This window comes from Aethalodelphis obliquidens, unplaced genomic scaffold (assembly GCF_003676395.1).
Source record: "Aethalodelphis obliquidens isolate GAN/ISIS:26980383/991018 unplaced genomic scaffold, ASM367639v1 scaffold9, whole genome shotgun sequence".
Taxonomy (NCBI): Eukaryota; Metazoa; Chordata; class Mammalia; order Artiodactyla; family Delphinidae; genus Aethalodelphis; species Aethalodelphis obliquidens.
In genome coordinates this window covers 38,459,282-38,477,029 of record NW_020837953.1, presented here as the reverse complement: position 1 = coordinate 38,477,029, position 17,748 = coordinate 38,459,282, and the positions used below count along the sequence as shown (strand labels likewise).

The 17,748-nt window shown below is 54.7% G+C and overlaps 1 protein-coding gene across 2 annotated transcripts in view; it reads right to left on the bottom strand.

The window, feature by feature from the left end:
* IFFO2 (intermediate filament family orphan 2) overlaps positions 1-17,406 on the bottom strand; it is a 49,260-nt gene extending 31,854 nt beyond the window's left edge. For both annotated transcript variants that reach the window (XM_027109979.1, XM_027109981.1), the window contains exon 1: positions 16,412-17,406. In XM_027109979.1, the coding sequence (XP_026965780.1) occupies positions 16,412-17,067 (656 nt within the window). In that variant the 5' untranslated portion in view covers positions 17,068-17,406. The remainder of the gene's footprint in view (positions 1-16,411) is intronic.
* Between the last annotated feature and the right edge of the window lie 342 nt (positions 17,407-17,748).

The following is a 17,748-nucleotide window of genomic DNA, read 5'->3' as shown; positions in this document are numbered from 1 at the left end:
GCTCGGCTGAGATATGCCACTTTGCCCCTCAGAGGCTTCATTCTCTGCGTCCCTCTCCCCCACGCTGGGACTGGGGCGCTGTCTGGTAGACTTGGATACCGAGTACCCAGCACATGCAGGCCCTCAACTGGTATTTATGCACTGGACGAATGGATGAGCTTGGGGGCTGAAGCCCCAGGGAGGAGCAGCTAGCAGGGCCCGGATGCAAGTCCCGCTCTGCCTGCGTTCCAGCCCGTCCCGGGACCCATCTGCACAAGGAAGCCCTGACCATCCCTGGGAGCTCAGACTCTCCCTCCACCAGCCACCGCCCTGGGCAGCCTGCCAGTGGTGGGCCCTTTCCCAACCTGCCTGGCCTCCTAGGGACAGACGGCTGGTCCACGCCCACCCCAGCAGGCCCACAAAGGGAGCAGGCGGCTTCCTCCTGGTGACTTTGCCTTGGGAGAGATGAAACTCGGTGTGACGTCTGCCAAGCCAGATGGCCTGGTTGGCCTGAGGGGCCAGGACACCAGCTGGGACTCCTGCCCCAGCACACAGAGCTGCTTAACCCCTTCCTGCCCCAGCACGGGAGCTAGCATCCCCCTGGCAACTTACTTACTGTCGTAACACTCAGGCCTCCTGCCCTCCACCCTTGGAGGTAAGAGGCCTCCCAGGGGCCAAAAGGGAGTCAGCGAGGCAGTGGGGTGAGAGGGAACCACGGAGCATGTGGGAGTGGAGGAGGTGCCACTGCCCGGCTCTGAGGGGAGGCCTGGCCCGCCAGGAATCTGCCAACCCAGAGAGTGAGCGGGGTGGGTACTGGTTCCTGGCCGCGGAGCACAGTGAAGCCAGCTGCCTCGCTTCCAGGACACCCATCTGGGGCAGGGACTGCCAGGTCTGAAGGCCACCAGCTACCTTTAGCAGGCTGGAAAACCCACTCCCCGACCCAAACCCCAGAAACAGCACTGCCCTGTGAAGGCTGTCTGAATGGCTGCAGACATGCTTGCTCAACCTCTCTGGGCCTCAGTTTCCCCATCAGGAAAGGTGGGGCCAGGGCGATCCCTGGGCTCCAGGGCCACTTCCGGCTCAGAGGGCTCCATGACTCCAGGAGAAGACATTTACCTCCTCCCCGTGCCCCGCCCCCAGCTCCCCCAGGAACTTGTGGAATCCTAGAGGGAGCAGCCAGATCCTTTCTACACAAAAAGCATGTCCCAATGAGAGCATGCATGAGTCAAGAGGAACTTCAGGCAGGAAGAAGGTAAGCTTCTGAGATTCAGTGGGGGACGGATGCTGCCTGGAGAACTCAGGAAGGGTCTTCACCAGCCAGTGCCCACCCATTTCCCTACTCAATGGAAGGCTAAGCAAGGGGAAATGCAGCGTATGGGATTATGGCTAGAGACCAGGAAGCATTTCCCAATGGGAAAGCCTACAAGGATGCTAGAAGGCCCTGGAATGTCCTTCCCAGGCAATAAAACCTTTAAGTGGGATTTGCAGAGGTCCTACCCTCAAGGCAAGGGAGGAACAGATGACCCCTGGAGACCCTCTGGGGACAGCAAGCTGGAGTCCACAAGCAAAGCAGGGCCTCAGAGTCTCTGCACTCGGGTGCCCAGCCAACCTGACATTCCAAGTGGACAACGGTGTCATCTCAGGGTACAGCACAGCCAGGCCCAGCTCCAGCCTGGGGCCTGTACGCTGGTCCAACCAGGATCTCTGGATGTCTCTCAGGAGAGAGGCTGCAGAGGACTCCAGAAAAGCCCGAGAACACATCAAAATAGCCAAGGAAGGAAGGGCCAGGTGAGAGGGCTGCCAGCCAGGAGTGGAGCCGTCTGTCAGCACAGCAGAGATGCAAGGACACGGGGCTGGGACCCACAGACCTGGCTGTGAGTCCTAGGTTTTCCACCAACTTGCTGTGTAACCTTTAGCAAGTCACTACTCCTCTGAAAAGTGTGTGCTGGGGGAGAAATCAAACATCTCTAAGGACTCTTGCAAGTCTGATTTCACAGTCATTTGGCAAGCTGCCTAGGGATAGGAGTCTGCCTTTCCAGTCCACGCAGCATCATCCCCAGGGCCCAAGCATAGGGCCAAGCACAAGCACCCTAAAAATGAGGGATGGATGGGTGGATGGATGGGTGAATGAGTGAATAGATGGATGGATGGATGGATGGATGGATGAATGAATGATCAAGCGGAGTAATTCCTGAAAAAGAAAAGCAGAAGGTCCTAGGTGTCCCCTGGGATGATTCCTTACACTTGCCCTCAAGGGCTCCCTGGAATCACCTTTCCACGACTACAGACCTTCCAGCGTCCAGCCCCCTTCTCTAACTTGTGCTCACACCCACACACACATTCTTAAATATGCAACACATGCTCCAAGCACCGTGACCCAACATCCTGAGAAGGGAAGCTATGGATCCCATCAGCTATCTGCTCCAGCCTTTCCCTGGGGCGCCTCAACCTCCTGAAGCACCCTCCCAAAGCTGGGTTTGAAATGAGACTGGACAGTAATGGAACCCCAGTGACGATCTTTTAAGACCCAAGTTCACATGCCAGCTCTGCCACTTTCTGGCCATGACAAGTAACAAGTCATTTCACCTGCCGAGACTGTGTCCTCATCTGTACAGTGGGCATTAACCACAGCTACCCTTCAAGAGTCTTGCGAGGTTCAAGAGTCTTGTGCAGTTCAAAACATCCGTGAAGTTTTGAACAGCAACAGGCACATGGGATGTGCTCGGGGAACGGCTAGAGGAGTATAATGGGGTTATGAGATCCTGGCTTCCTTCCTGGAGGAGGTGAGGGTGAGTGAAGCCTCCCAGAGTCTCTCTGCAATCCCTTCCACCTCATTTCCCACCTTGGGAGGGTGACATGCCTGGACTTAAAACCCAACAGAAGCTACAAAACAGCCTTTGTCTCAGAGGCGAAACCCTAAACCAGCTGCCTTGACATCAACTCTGGAAAAACAATGCCAGGACAGCCTTCAACGTCCGTCACCTCTCTGCCAAGGTCTGGGAGAGGGTGCTTCACCCACAAAGCCTTGCAGCGATAGTCAGTGGGCTGGACAAGAACCCGGGAGCCATATTCCCATGGCCTTCAGGAATAAGAGCTGCCCCGGTGATCCCTGAGGTGTAAGATAGGACTTGAACTCCTGTATCTCAGCCCAAGGGCCAGGGCCAGGAACGTGCAGCCCATTCCTCAACCTGAAAGACTGAGCCTGGGAGTGTGGCCGGAATTATTCTGGAAGAGTCCACCAGATTCAGGTTCAAATCCCAGCTCTGCCCCGGCCTCACAGTGAGACCTCAGGCCAGGGATGGGTCCCAAGGCTGCCTCTGTATCCGCACAAGGATGCTGGGACTCAGGGGACCCCTCCCCAGGGAGGCAGGGACACAGACAGACTCCCCATTCAAGACCGCTCTCCAGCAAGGCCACTGGAAGCCACAGGCTGCAGGTGACACACTGTGCTGGCCACAGCCTCGAATGCTAGGTCTTGCCCTACCAGTGATCCTGCGCTGACAGTCTGCTGGGGAGGACAGGGGATGTGACCTCCTCCTTGCCAGCCAAGCAGGCAGCTCTGCTGGGGAAAGGAAGTGCTCTGAACACAAAGGCCACTCTGCAGCTGGAACGGGGAGGGAAGAGGCAGTTCTCACTGTGTGGGGCCTTGGGGGCTGGTGAGGGCCAGGCTGGGACAGAAGGGACAGAGCAATAACAACTCAGGGGCCGGCACCCCACTTAGCCCTCGGCGTGCACCATCGCACTGAACCCTCTTTACTACCCGTGAGCTAAGGCTGTCATCCCCATTTTACAGACATTTTACAGATGTCATCCCCATTTTACACCCATCCCTGGGGTGGTGATGGGAACCCAGGCGATCTCACTCCAGGATCAGAGCTCCCACCCAAGTGAAGGCCCCGATCGCAGGCTGACAATGCAGCCGAGGAAGAGTGAACAAATAATTTCTTTTTAATTGCCCCATGGATGTATTATGCCTTAAGGCCCAGAAAGGAACAACCTACACGTTGGGGCTTCCCTGAACTCAGCATCAGGTTAATCGTGGCTCTGTCAGTAGCCTGGTGAGCTCTGACCCCAGTTTTCCCAACTTGAGTAAGTCCTGATGTTTTAAACATCAACACTTTCTTTAAAGGCAAGTGTCAAACCAGTTGCAATGTAATATCAAGACTTTCCATAGAAAACTGTGTACAGATCCAAACATACTATTTGTTAGGGCCCAGCCCCAGGCTGGGGACTCAAGAAACATGGTCTTTTTAAAGACTGGGGGATCAGCCTTTGTGGTTCACCCAACTCCTCACTGTGGGCAAAGTTCTCAGACCTCCAACTCCAGGGCTCACCCCAGAGAAAAGGGGATGGGAATGGCCCTCAGTGGGCCAGGCTCATCAACAACCCTGTGGGTCTCGTCATCCCATTTTATACAAGAGGAAACCAAGGCACAGAGAAATGCACAGCTGAGCACACGGCTGGCAGACAGGGACAGTAGGTCAGTCGGCCACTCAGTCAACACCCCAAGATGCCAACGCCAGGCCTATCTCAGGAAACTGCCTCTGGTTACGAGGAGACAAACCCAAGGTGACCTCAGGTGTCTCTTTTGTAGGCCAAGAGAGCCTCATCGGCAGCGCTGAGGACCCGGATGTCTGGTCAAGGGGCACGGATCGGTCTGTGTGGGCTCCACTTTGACAGGCTCTGAGGCCTCTTCACTCTACGTTCTCTGGCCTCTGCAAGTTTTCCAAAGCCCTCCTTAAAGGACCAGCAGCCTCCAGAAGGATCCCTTAGCCCAAGGGTTTCAAAGGAACCCTGTTTAGGGGACCTGGGTTCTAGCCCCTACTGTGCTGTGTGACCTCAAGGGAGCTGCTCTCCTTCTCTGGGCCTCAGTTTTCTCATCTGTAAAATGGTCATGGGTATGTGGGTGGGGGTAGAGAGAAAAAGATAAAACACTGAGGGACGGACTCTCAGAAGGTCTTCTTCAAAAGACACCAGGCACATTTAGTCATCTGGGATGACAGGGGAACGACGTCTCCTAGAAGCAGGGGGATAGATTAAATGACCTCAGAGAGAGCCTCAAACCCTCTGGGCCCACCAGAGGGTATGAAGAAGGCACAGGTGTGAGGGAGAAGGGGCAGGTGGGGCAGTCAGGCGGGAGAGGTAAGGTGAGCAGCCTAGCCTCCCCAGCTCACTCCCCAACCGGTGTCTAATCACAGGCCTAGACCTTGATAGGGGCGGGGGAGGCTGAGGCCCCCATGACGGCTTTGACCTCTAACCTGGCAGCTATCCCTTTCACCAGGCAACCTCCCCTGTCACCCAAACTGATGTCAAGACCCCAGGCCCATAGTACAAGGGGTCTGCCTTGGACAGAGGTGGGGTCCTGACCCCAGGTCCTCCAAGTCCACAGCGGGTAGAAAGAGGCTCTCGGCCCCATACTCACAGACACACGCGCACACCCATGGGCTCACGCACGGGCTCACAACGCCCAGCAGCAAACAAAAAGCCCCCCACCAAGGCCTGGCATTGGCGGGGGTGGAGGACAGAGACCCCTCACAGCCCTCCCCTGCCTCCAGCCATAGGGAACAGAGACCAAAACAAGAAAGAAGGGAAAGAGGGAAAGGAGAGAGGAGGAGAGACAGCAAAACAGAGCAAAGAGAGCCAAGAAGGCCATGAGGAGGGAGGCAGGCCAGAACGGTGGAGAAGAAAGAGCAGGCAGGCCAGGTTCTGGCTGTGTCCTGACTCCAGCCCGGGCCTGGGCTGTGCACCAGCATGGCAATCTCAGCTACAGGTCTTTGCACAAGCTGTTTTCTCTACCGGCAGCACCCTTCCCCCTTCTCTTCCACTCTTACTGGACCTTCAAAACACAACTCAGCTGATATCTCCTCCAGGAAGCCTTCCTTGACTGGCCCTAAGCTGGCTCAGCTGTCTTCCAGAATCCCTGGATTTCAGGCACTACAGGGTCCCACCAGGGTCCCGCCTAGTGCTCCAAGGCTCTCTCTCTGGTCCAGTGTTCTGACTTTGCAACAAGCTTTCCCCACATCTATTCCAGTCTCAGTCTCCACCCACACCCTGCCCCCGGATGGCCTTCTGCCCATTAACCACAGCAGGCGGGGACAAAACGGGGGCGCCAGTGGGCCCCGGGAAGATGTACCGACTCTGCCCAGAGAGAGGCCTGTCTGCTGGGGAATTTCACAAGGTCCACTTAGACCCAGCTCTTCCCCTCCCCCTAGACGGCAAACAGGTGGCAGCGAGCCAAGAAACTCCTTAAATAACCCAAGTAATAAAAATGCCAATTAAGAGGGTGGAAGGCAGTGTCTCCACTGTGGGGGCGTCTCTCCGTCGCGCAGCAGATGAGCAGGGGGCTGTGTGCACCTGCACATCCTGCAGTCAGAGCACGCAGGCCAGAGAGCGCTGAGCAAGCATCTCAGAGCCGCCCTGGAGACGGCCCCGACCCAGCACAGCCCAGGCCAGGGCCCCAGTGCCACCGGAGTGCCCCCTTGCTTCTCTCCCCAGGACCCCCAGCCTCACTGAAGAATCATCATGGCACATATATACACTACTACGTATAAAATAGATAACTAATGAGAACCTACTGTATAGCTCAGGGAACTCTACTCAAGGCTCTGTGGTGACCTAAATGGGAAGGAAATCCAAAAAAGAGAGGATATATATGTATACATATAGCTGATTCACTCTGCTGTACAGTAGCAACTAACACAACATTGTAAAGCCACTATACTCCAATAAAAATTAATTTAAAAATCATCACAGCAGCTGCCAGTGTCTGAGGGCCGTCACCTCAGTCCCTTTCTCATGCCACCCATGCAATATGCCTATCCATGCCCATGTTGCAGGTAAGGAAGCAACGACTCTCTCAAGGTCACAGAGCTGATAAGCAGTGGAAACACTCTTGGATTCCTCTCTTCCCAGCTTCCAAGTTCCACACAAACGCTCTGCTCCGAGCTGTTTAGTTCCAAAGGTTTTTGTCCTTTGACTTGGGATCTAGGGGAGATGTGATATAAAGGCAAGGGGAGGACAAGACCTTTCATGGAACTTCAAGTAGCCCCAGGTTGCATGATAAGTTGGAGAAGAAACAGCAGCGTGGGTGTGGCCCAGGGCTTCCGATCACTTAGTCACCATGGGTACAGCACTCAACAGTTTATAAGATGCTTCCACAGGCATCACTTCGTTTAATCTTCCAAACGGCCTCATGAGGCCAGATTTATTACCCCCATTACACAGAAGGGAAAACTGAGGCTCAGAGCAGGAAAGCTGCTTGCAATGCACATGCCCCTTCCCGGGTACCACACAGGATAAAAGGTTGGATCTGGAGCCTGACTTCCTGGGTTCGAATCTTGGCTCCCCACTTCCTGTCTCGGCCTGGCTTCCCTCAATGTCTCTATGGCTCAGTTTCAGCATCTCTAAAATGGGCTAATGATAGTATTCAACTCATAGAGTTGTTATGAGGTCATATAAATTAAATATTTGTAAACTGCTTTGAATGGAGCCTGGCAAAGGGTACATGGTATATAAATATTTTTAAAATTAATTACTATTTATTGTGCCTCTAGTATGCATATGCACTATTTGGGCAGGTACTTGTCACGTGACATTGTCCCATTTGTCTGTGTCCCCAGACACCGAGCTCCTGAGGGCAGGGGCTGTGTCTGCTTCACGCCGGTGCCCAGCATGGGGCCTGGCACACGGTGGGTGCCCAGCCACTGTCCAGAGAACAGAACCTTGGTTTCTCAGACACCCACACCCAGCAACCTCATCTTCCCCAACAAGAGGCACAGAATGACTGTAACAAGTTCCCTATACCCCGGCAAAGTTCACAGCACCAACCGAAAGCAAAAGTCAGACCTGAGCCCAGCTTCCCTCTGGCCACCAGAATGTCCACTGCTCTCTCCTGCTCGTCATCAGGCAGTGAGAGCCCCTGACCACTGCCCTGGGAGTGCTCAGGAGCTGGGCGTGAAAAGGAGCATTGAAACTTAGAGTCTGAGACCCACATCCAGTCCTGGCTTTGCTGTGTGACTTGGGGCAAGTTAATTTTCCTCTCTGAGCCTCGGTTTCCATCGTGCAGGGTTGTCACAAGGTTTAAATCAGATCACATGGAAAGTGCCTGACAGGTAACGATTAGTGTTCCTAGCTCGCCATCCCTTCCCCCACCCTCACCCCCAGGTCTCCCAGCCTAGATTTGCCAACCCAGGAACTCCCCCTCCCCAGAGCTCAATCCTCAGAGATCAGGGGGGCTGGCCTGCCCTCTATGGCAGCCCAGGAGGCTCATCTGCCTGCGTTGCCAGTGATTCATTGGCTTCACCAGAAGTACTCTAAAGTCACAGCAGGAAGTCTTCCCTGCATGGTGGCCACCTCCTGTTCCGCCACCCGCCCCGGCAATATTGTGACAGGTGCCGGGGAGACCCACACCTCAGCCTGCCTCTCGTCTGCTTCCTCCACCCTGTGCCAGCATCACCAGCCTCCAGGCCGCATGAGACGAAGCCAGCCTGCGTCTCTGCCAGGCAGAGCACTGAACTTGGGGTCTGGAGACCCAGGCTGGACTCGTTGGGAGATCTGGGGCAGAGTTCTTCACCCTTCTGAAACTCTCATCTGTAAAATGAACAGAATCAATCCTACCTCTTGGAATTGCTCTAATAATTAAATCTCACTTATTTAAAGAATTCATCACAGAGCTTAGCACGTAGTAGGTACTCAATTAATGGTGGCTATGAACTCACTATGATTTATTTTATTATTATTTTTTAATTAATTAATTTTATTTTATTATTTATTTTTGGCTGTGTTGGGTCTTTCTTTGTTGCTGTGCACGGGCTTTCCCTAGTTACGGCGCGCAGGCTTGTTATCACGGTGGCTTCTCTTGTTGTGGAGCACGGGCTCTAGGCTCGCAGGGCTTCAGTAGTTTTGGCAAGCAGGCTCAGTAGTTGTGGCTCACAGGCTCTAGAGCACAGGCTCAGTAGTTGTGGTGCACGGGCTTAGTTGCTCCGCGGCATGTGGGATCTTCCCGGACCAGGGATCGAACCCGTGTCCCCTGCACTGGCAGGCGGATTCTCAACCACTGCACCACCAGGGAAGCCCCTCAACTGATTCTTATAACAACACTGGGGAGCAGAACGCATAAGAAAACTTATCCCCACTTTACAGAGCAACACATCAAGGTGCAAGAGATTAAACGGCATGCACAGAATGCAGATCACTCCAATAGAGTTATAGAGACAACACTGTTCCTAGGGCACTGGGCGAGCCCATCTTCCCAGTGTCCTCACGCCCAGGTGGGCAACACCCCAGGCAAGCCAGGACCACGACCTGGACTCCACAGGGCTCTAACTGGCCCCTGCTACACCCCAGGGGGCTCAGCCAGGCCACAGGCCCTCAAGGGAACCTGAGGCATTTGCCAGATTTAGTATTGGGTGACAACTACTCTTGTACCAAGAACTAGAGCAAGAAACTACATCCTGCCCAGGAAGCCAAGCATGGGTGCCCACTGGGGTTGGGAGGGCACTGCCCTGGCAGGCAGGCGGCAGCATCAGAAGTATTCACCAGCCTCCCACCTGGCCTGGAATCTTCTAAGCACCAGTCCTGCCAAGAGGCTTCACAACCCCCAGATGCTGCCAGCAAGATCATGGACTATCCTCTCCCCAGGTTCAAGCCCCGTTCTTGACTTCTGCCCAACTCACAAAGCCAGCACTGCTCCCCGCTTCTGCCCTGTGAAATCTGGCTGCATAACTCTTGGAACTTCACCACCTACAACGTACTGTAGCTCTGTGAGCCCATTTACTGCTCTCACAATGTTGGGACACAGATCTCAGCATCCCCCTTTTCCAGATGAGGAAACTGAGGCTCAGAGAGGCAAAGTGATAGCCCAAGCTCGTTCAGCTTTTAACTCCTGCACTGGTGGCCCAGCACGTGGCACCAGGAGACAGGTATTCATTCAAACTTGTTGAACTGATGTGTCAGGACTGGAGCGCGTGTCTCCTGACTCCAGGTCCAGACCCTGCCCTCCACACGCTGTGAGTCCGCCGGATGTAGAGTCCATGCGTGTCAGTTATTGTGTCAACCCAGCTTCACTGGGGCCTACCAGCACGCAGCAGCCGGGCACAGAGCACCCCTCACTGCACACATACTTGCTCAGCATGGACTCTGCCCAGGCCCTGGATGGGTTCTCTGTGTACAAGGCGAAAAAGACAGACCCGGAGCCGGTCCCCACAGAGCTTACAGTCAGTGGAGGGGGCAGATACATCCCAGGCAATTACAATTCAGGGTGTACGGTCCTGTGATGGGGAGGCAGTGGGTGCTCAGGAATGCCCGATGCAAGAAAGTCAGGGGAGAGCAACATATCCTGACCCTGAGGTTACAATAGGACTGCCTCCTTCCCTGCTGTGGGCCTCCTGCCATCTATGACCTGGGAAATAAACGGAGCACCAACCCGGTTGAATCTCATCAACGTGATCGAAAGCCAGGACTCCACATGCAAAGTCCGCAGCCTCCGGTATCACTGACACATGGCATGGTTCAAATCAATTCCCTTGGAAGTCCATGCATCTCTTAGCAGCAAAGGATGTGTGCAAGTTCTGGGTCTACCCTTCTATGTCTTTCAAATACCGACACGTGTGGGGATGCAGCCACGGGCTTGGAGAGAGAGCCTGAGAGCGCGCTTGTGCGTGCGTGCGTGCGTGTGTGCGTGCGTGTGCGTGTGTGTCTGTGTGTGTGTGTATGTAAGCTGGTGGGGCCCAGGGGCCTGTATCCGGTGGCCAAGGCAAAAGCCCCGCCTCAAATTCCTGGGAGAAGGAATCTTCAGTGTCAGCTGTATCCCTGCTTCCTGCTTCCTGTTTCCTTTTCTTTTCTGGGACCTCATTCCCCTCCTTCTAGCATGAGGCTCTGAAAAGCCCTCCCAAATCTGTTCCCAAAGAGTCTGCCAGCCTAACCCAAGAGACTTGGAATACTGAGGAGCTAAATGAAGGCGGGGTTGGGGTTGGGGGCGGGGGGGCGTGTTTCTTTTAAAGGAGGTTGGGAGAAAGGGCAGAGGGTGGCCAGAGATTCCCGGAGGCACAAATCAACCACTAAGAGTAGGAAGAACAGCCTCCTTAGATGCTGGACAAAGAAGTAGCCCTTTCTCCCTCTGCCCCCAGCACCATCTCTGGCGCCTTCCACAGGACAGAGAGCGACGATGGGTCCTGAAACGGATGTGTCAGTCCAGCGCTGTGCTGAGAAATCCTTGTAAATGAAGGGAACAGATATTGCAGGGGCGGGGGGGAGGGCTCTGGGATGGGGGACGTCCCGGGAGCTTCATGTGCCTTAACACATGAGCTTATTTACTCCTTTCTGACCCCTAGGGGAGTTATTCTCCCTCTTTTACAGAAAGCAGTGTCTCAGGCAGCTCAGAGAGGCCAAGCAATTGCCCATAGTCCCACAGAGAGTGGCAGAACCGGGATCCAATCCCTTTTTCCACCATCCCAGCCTGCCTCCCAGGAAAATCGGAAATAAAGAATCCGTATCAGCAGCTTCGGAAACAATGGAAGTGGCAGGGAACGGAGCCCTCTGACCAGCTTTCCGGGGCAGTCTTGTGGCTTTGGGGCACTTAGGGGCCAGCACCCACCTGCTCAAGGGCCTCCCAGCACATGACGGGAAAAGGCAAGGGACGCTCCAGCTGGCTCACCCACCAGCCCTTTTTGGAGCCCTCCATTCGGGCCCAGCCGCTTCCGGCTCATGATCAGAAATAGCTGTGACAAAAGTCCCGCCTATCCCTGAAAGTGGCTTTTTAAAAAATGCTTAAAGGCAGACACATAAAAAGGTGGAGAGAATTCTACCAAGCCCCAGTGGAAGGCAAATGATGCGGGCATCCCCTCAGGGCGGGGGAGAAAGCTCTCAACGGCAGACAGAAGTTCTGCCTGGCTCGGCTTTGTGGGTCAGCTCCCTCTGGGCCTCAGTTTCCCCAACTCTAAAATGAAAGTATTTAGCTGGATCAGCGATTTCTTGCTTTCTTTTCTTCTAAACTGTAAAACCCTGGTTTCCAATCGAATCTCCCTCAGAATATTAATCTGAGAATCATGAAAGTGGAGCTGCTGTGTTTGATGTTGGCCGAATCCTAGGTGGTCAGCCCCCCCGACTGTCCCCAGAATCACCCTCTTCTAGACTCCAGGGCTCCAAAGAGTCCACTTGCAAACCACTAGGCTAAATGATCACTGTGGTCATCCTGGCTCTCAAACAAATCTCCAGGGAAAACTAAACCAAGACTTTCAGGCTGACTGGAGTCAGGGGCACAGACACTCAGCAACTCGCAAGGGGAGGCAACAAAACCAGCTGGTTCCAAACCACACGGGGCCTGAGGCAGGAGAGGGGGAGGCCCGGAACAGAGAAAGGCCACACTGTCATCTCAGGAGGCAGAAAGAGCAGCCCTGAACTGGGCCCCTCCAAATCACAGACCGAAATGTAGAGCGAGCTGGCAGGGATCACCTAAAGGAAACCTGTTGTGTATAGGTAGGGGACCTAAGGCTCAGAGAGGGCAGGAATTGGCCTGAAGTCACACAGCGCCTAATGGTAGAGCCAGACCTGGAGTCTGGGTCTCTAGGATGACCATTTAGAAAACTCTCTGCCTGTCTAAAGTTTATCTAGTTTCAGCAGGAATCTCCCAGGGAAAGGCCCCCCAGCTTGCAAACTCAGAGCAGGGTATTTTGGTAGCACTGCATGGTGACAGGGTAGAGATGTTTGTTTTGGTTTTCAAATCAATGCTTGACAACCTTGTTGGCTACAGTTTCAGTGACCACATTTCCCTCATGGTAAAGAGCTCAGAGCTGATTGGACCAAAAGGAAACCAAAGCAGGAGTGATCGGGGCCAGGGCCCAGTCACCCCCAGGCCAGGGGCTCTGGTTTGGGTTGGTATTTCCAAAGCACGGATCCTGTAGCACTGACAGCACACAAGATGATGTGACGTAGCACACAGGTGACTTGTTAAATTTACATTTTATTGACTATGTATGTGAATGGATATCCAAAATGTAGTCTACCCATACAGTGGAATATCATTCAGCATTATAAAGGAATGTACTGCTGATATAAGCTATAGCATGGACGGACTGCACAAGCATCATCTAAGTGAAAGAAGCCAGACACAAAAGACTACATACTGTATGACTCCATTTATATGAAATGCCCAGGAAAGGCAAATCTATAGAAATAGGAAGCATATCAGTGGTGCCTGGTCTGGGGTGGGAACAGGGATTCACTGCAAAAGGGCAGAAGTGTTGCAAGGGTTCTAGAACTGGATCGTGCTGATAGTTGCACAACTCAGTGGACTGGCTAAAAATCATTGAATTGTACACGTAAGATGGGAGAATTTTATGATGTGTAAATTATACCCCATAAGGCTATATAAAATATTTTACATAAGAAATAATATGGATGGTGGTACATGAATATGGCCACAGTTCATGGAGGTGGAACCCCAAAAGTCCCCAGCTTGGGGAACACTGAGCTACACAACCCAAGTTGCCCTTTGGAGACGCAGAATGAACATCTCCAAGGCTGCGAGTTCCTCCAGGTGGACCAGAGGAAACCCTGGAACCTTTCCTTTCCCGGCACAGGCTCCTTCTGTTGGCCACTGCTTGGGGCTCCATGCTAGACATCCTGGAACGATCTGAAGCCTTCAGTGGCCAAGAGCCCAGGTAAACACCTTGGTCTCATTCTCTTATGAACAGGAGATCAGAAGTGCGCAGGGAGTTCAAACTCAGATTTACATATTGTCAAGGCTGGGAAGACCCTCTGAGATCATCTAACCCAGTGGTTCTTAAGCTTTTCAAAAGGTTGATCATACGCCTGCCCTCTTCCCAAAAGAAAATTCTTATGATAAACCCAAATACAGAAACAAGTAAAAACAGAATGTTACTTGTATAAATTTATATTGTAGGCTCAATGATATAACAGTTACCTATTCTAAATTCAATCCATGAGGTTGATGAGGCTATTTTGATCCATTAACATTTAGAACTGGGATTATGGATGACAGGTCCACCTTCGCTTTAATTCTATCTCTGGTTTTGGCTACAGAGTATTAAGAAAATCCTGACTCACACAGATTAGTAGCTACAAACGGGACCAGCTTTAAGCAGTTTGCTTTGTAATCTCAGAGTACTCTTCTGACAAAGAGAAGGCAGGGGAAGGCTCTAACTTGAGGCCAAGTACTAACAAATCAATGTTAAGTAGACTTCCATGAGTTAACAGTAAGAACTTAAAAGTGACTGAGCACACTTTTATGACCATTTTAACATTTTTAAAATATTAACTTTTATTTAATATTCAAGGAACTGCCTAAGGTATCTCTGAGGCAGCCTGGGGCTTCAGGGACAGTTCTAGACCACCCTCCTCTCGCTTTTACAGATAGGGAAACTGAGGCTCAAAGACGGGAGTAAACTTGCTTTGAAAAAATCCAACTTGAGCCCTGAATCAACTTCAGAAAAGATGCATCTCCCCAGTTCACAAAAAAGAGAAAAAAGATGGGGAAAGAGAAGGTACACACTCACCCCAGAAGGGCGGGAAGAGAGACACCCACACTCCACCTGTCTCAGCAGCGCCCATGTCACTCCAGGCCAGTGCCAGAAGCTGACATCACACCCCACACCCTGGGTGCAACTTGAACAGGGCATTGCTCAATGCCGACCCATCTCCCTCTAAGACTGGGCACAGTTTTTTCATCTCCTTAGTAGCCAGATCCCCAAAGCACACACACAATAAAACAAACACAGCGCAAGCCTGGGGCATGACGACACAATCAACAGTGGCAGACAGAAGGGCCCATCCCTCCAAGTTTCACCATCAAGACCAAGCGCCTGTTTCTCTGCCCCACCCCGAGGAAGCTGCCCACCAGGGGCAGAGAGGTGGCCTCTGCATGGCGAGGCGCCAGGCCATTCTCAAGTCCTCAGGAGAAACAACCAGCCCAGAAGAGTAGCTTGCTCCCCGCAAGGTCCAAGACCTACCCCCAGGAAGCCAGGCCCTGCATGAGAGACCTGAGACTCCAGGCAACTGCTCCCTGACAGCTTGACAGAGCCGATCATCTTTAATAATGTCAAGTTGATTACTGTATACCTTCCAAAAAGCACCACCAGCCTACCTACCCCTTGGGCAACTGTGGATGGATTTTATTATTCCCATTTCTCTGATAAGTAAACAGGCTTCCGAGTGGTTCCGTGACCACGTGGTTCAGCCAGTGGTTCTCACAGGCAGCTAATGGAGCTGGAACTTGAATCCCGCCCAGTGGCCAGCCTGCCAGTAGAGGAAAAGGAAGGAGACCCATGCCCAGCTCTCTGTGCTCATGTGAGCACTAGGACTCGAGGAATGGAGGAAAGAAGCTTCTCAGTGCATCCTCCAAGCCCTGAAGTTCAGAGCCACAGCTCCCAAGGCAGAGCTGCCCATGCCTGGGACGGCAGAGGGCCCTGCCCCTATCCAGGCCTGAGATGCTACGGACAGACCCCTCTACTCTTATCAGAAGGCCGATTTGACAATACTGTCAGCCAGGCTGCAGGCAGGAAGCAATGTCAGTTTCCCAGCTAGGGAATCTGGGCTGGGCAGGAAGGTGCCAGCCAGTTCAGCAGGCAGTCTGTGCCATAGTCCAGCAGAGACAGTGGTCTGGGTCCATTCGGTGCCCAGTCTTCCAGCCTAAGGTTATCTCCTTCTGTGGGCCTTTAGGGCTGAGTTTGTTGGGGTCCAAAAAACCATGAGAATTGGGGGTGGGGAGAAGAGAGGTGAAGGTAGCTGTTTCTAAAAGCTCATGGCCAGTCTGATGTAGGTCTGGTTATCCAGCCCAGCCAGCTGGACCTTACAGAGCTGGAGCAAGACAGCAGACCCTGGCCTCAGTGGACAGATCCGACCATTCTTAAACACATGACTTTTTAATTCAAGGAACAAGAAGCCAGTGGATTACTTAAGAGTTATTTCTTTTCATCCATTGACAGAGGAGAGCCCACCTCCTACATCCTTGGGAAAATACCTAAGCTGGAAGACAGACTAGCCAGGTAGTAGTTCACATCCTGGCTTCACCACCTATTAGCCAAGCCATCTTAGGCAAGGCACTTGCATCTCTGTGCCTCGGTTCTCTCATCTACAAAATGAGGATAAGAATGCCCCACACTTTGCGTTGCCATGAGGATTAGATGAGATCACGGAAAACACCAATGGTCACTATGTCACCTAGAAAACAATGTGCCTGGTCCAGTGACGGAGCGGAGGTGTCCCCCACCATAGTTAGCACCCGCTCCCATTCTTGGAACTAGATAACTGAGTTTTCCAAGCGTGTGTAGGGCGTTCTGCAAATACAGCTTCCAGCCCACCTGCCAGGACCAGCTGCCGCCCCCGGCCCCTCCCGAACGCACACATTCCTTGGCCGCGGAGACAGGGAAGACCCCCCCGGCCGGGAGTGCGGGGGCAGGAGCGGGGCCCCACTCACCTCCGCTTGTACTCGTCGCGCTCGCGCTTCACCTTGGCCAGCACGTTGTAGAGCGCGCGGATCTCGGGCGTGATGGTGTCGATCTGCACGCCCACGCCGTCGGGGTGCACCCACGACACGCCAGGGCCCTGCACGGTCTCCACGCCGCCGCCGCCCGTGCGCCGCACCTGCGTGTAGCTCCAGATGGTCCCGGGCAGGCGGCCGTAGTGCTGAGGCTGCGAGCCGCCGCCGGGGGGCAGGCCGCCCAGAGCCGCGGCGTTGGCGTTGGCTCCGGCCGCCGCGCCGCTGCCGTGCCCGCCGCCGGGCGCGGGTGGCTGCAGCAGTTCGGGCCCGGTCTGCACGGCCTGCTCGCGGGAGAAGGTCTTGTAGCGCAGCCTCCGCTCGCGCTCGCTCTGCTGCTGCTCCAGCTGCTTCTCCAGCAGCCGGTTGCGCCGCTCCAGCTCGTGCACTTTGGCCAGGAAGCAGCGGAAGCGCACGTTGAGCCCCTTCAGTAGGTGGATGTTGGAGCCCAGGTCGTCCCGCAGCGCCGCCGTCACCGGCGATGGCCCTGGCCCGGCCCCGCCGCCGGCACCCGCGCCAGGGCAGGTCCCCCCGGAGCCGCTCGGTGGGCAGCCGGAGGCCAAGGCCATCTCCCCGAATATCAGCGAGTTCACCATGCGCCGGCTACGCGGCTCAGGGACCCGAGCCCGCGGCTCCAAGTGCGGCTCCAGCTCCGGGCAGGGATCCCGGCGCGGCCGGGCCAGGGAGGGCGCAGGATCCAGCGCGACCTGCCGGTCGGTTCCAGATGCGCGCCAGATGCGGCCTCCGCAGAGACAGCGAGCCGGACCGCCCCCGGATGTGGGCGCCGAGGCGAGGGACTGGACTTCGGTCGTGGTGGAGGCCGCGGCGGCTTGCGCGAGGTATCGAGGATCGCTGGTACCGGCGCCGGGGCTGTCAGAGACGCTGTGGAGGCTCCGCGGTATTAGCGCGCAGAAGACTCTCAGCCTGCACTGCCCCTCTGCGGCGGGCCCCGCCCACTGCAGACACAGGCCCCGCTCCCAAGCTCGCCCCGCCCACCCCGCCCTCCTCTGCGGCGCTCCCAAAGCTGGAGGCAGGGTCCCCGAGGCCCGCAGCGCCGGGCCCCGCCTACGGCCCCGTGGCTCCTCCCATTCCCGGGCTCCACCGTTTTCTCGGCTCGGTGGACTTGCTGTCTGCAGCTTTGGCTCCGCCCAGCTCCGGGCTGGACCACTCCCTCCCCTGCGCCGGGTCCAGCCCTCCAGCCGGGCTCGGATTCTTTGCCCGGGGACACAGACCGCAGAGCTGCACCAGGCACGCGGTTAGGTGGAACCGCCGCAGAG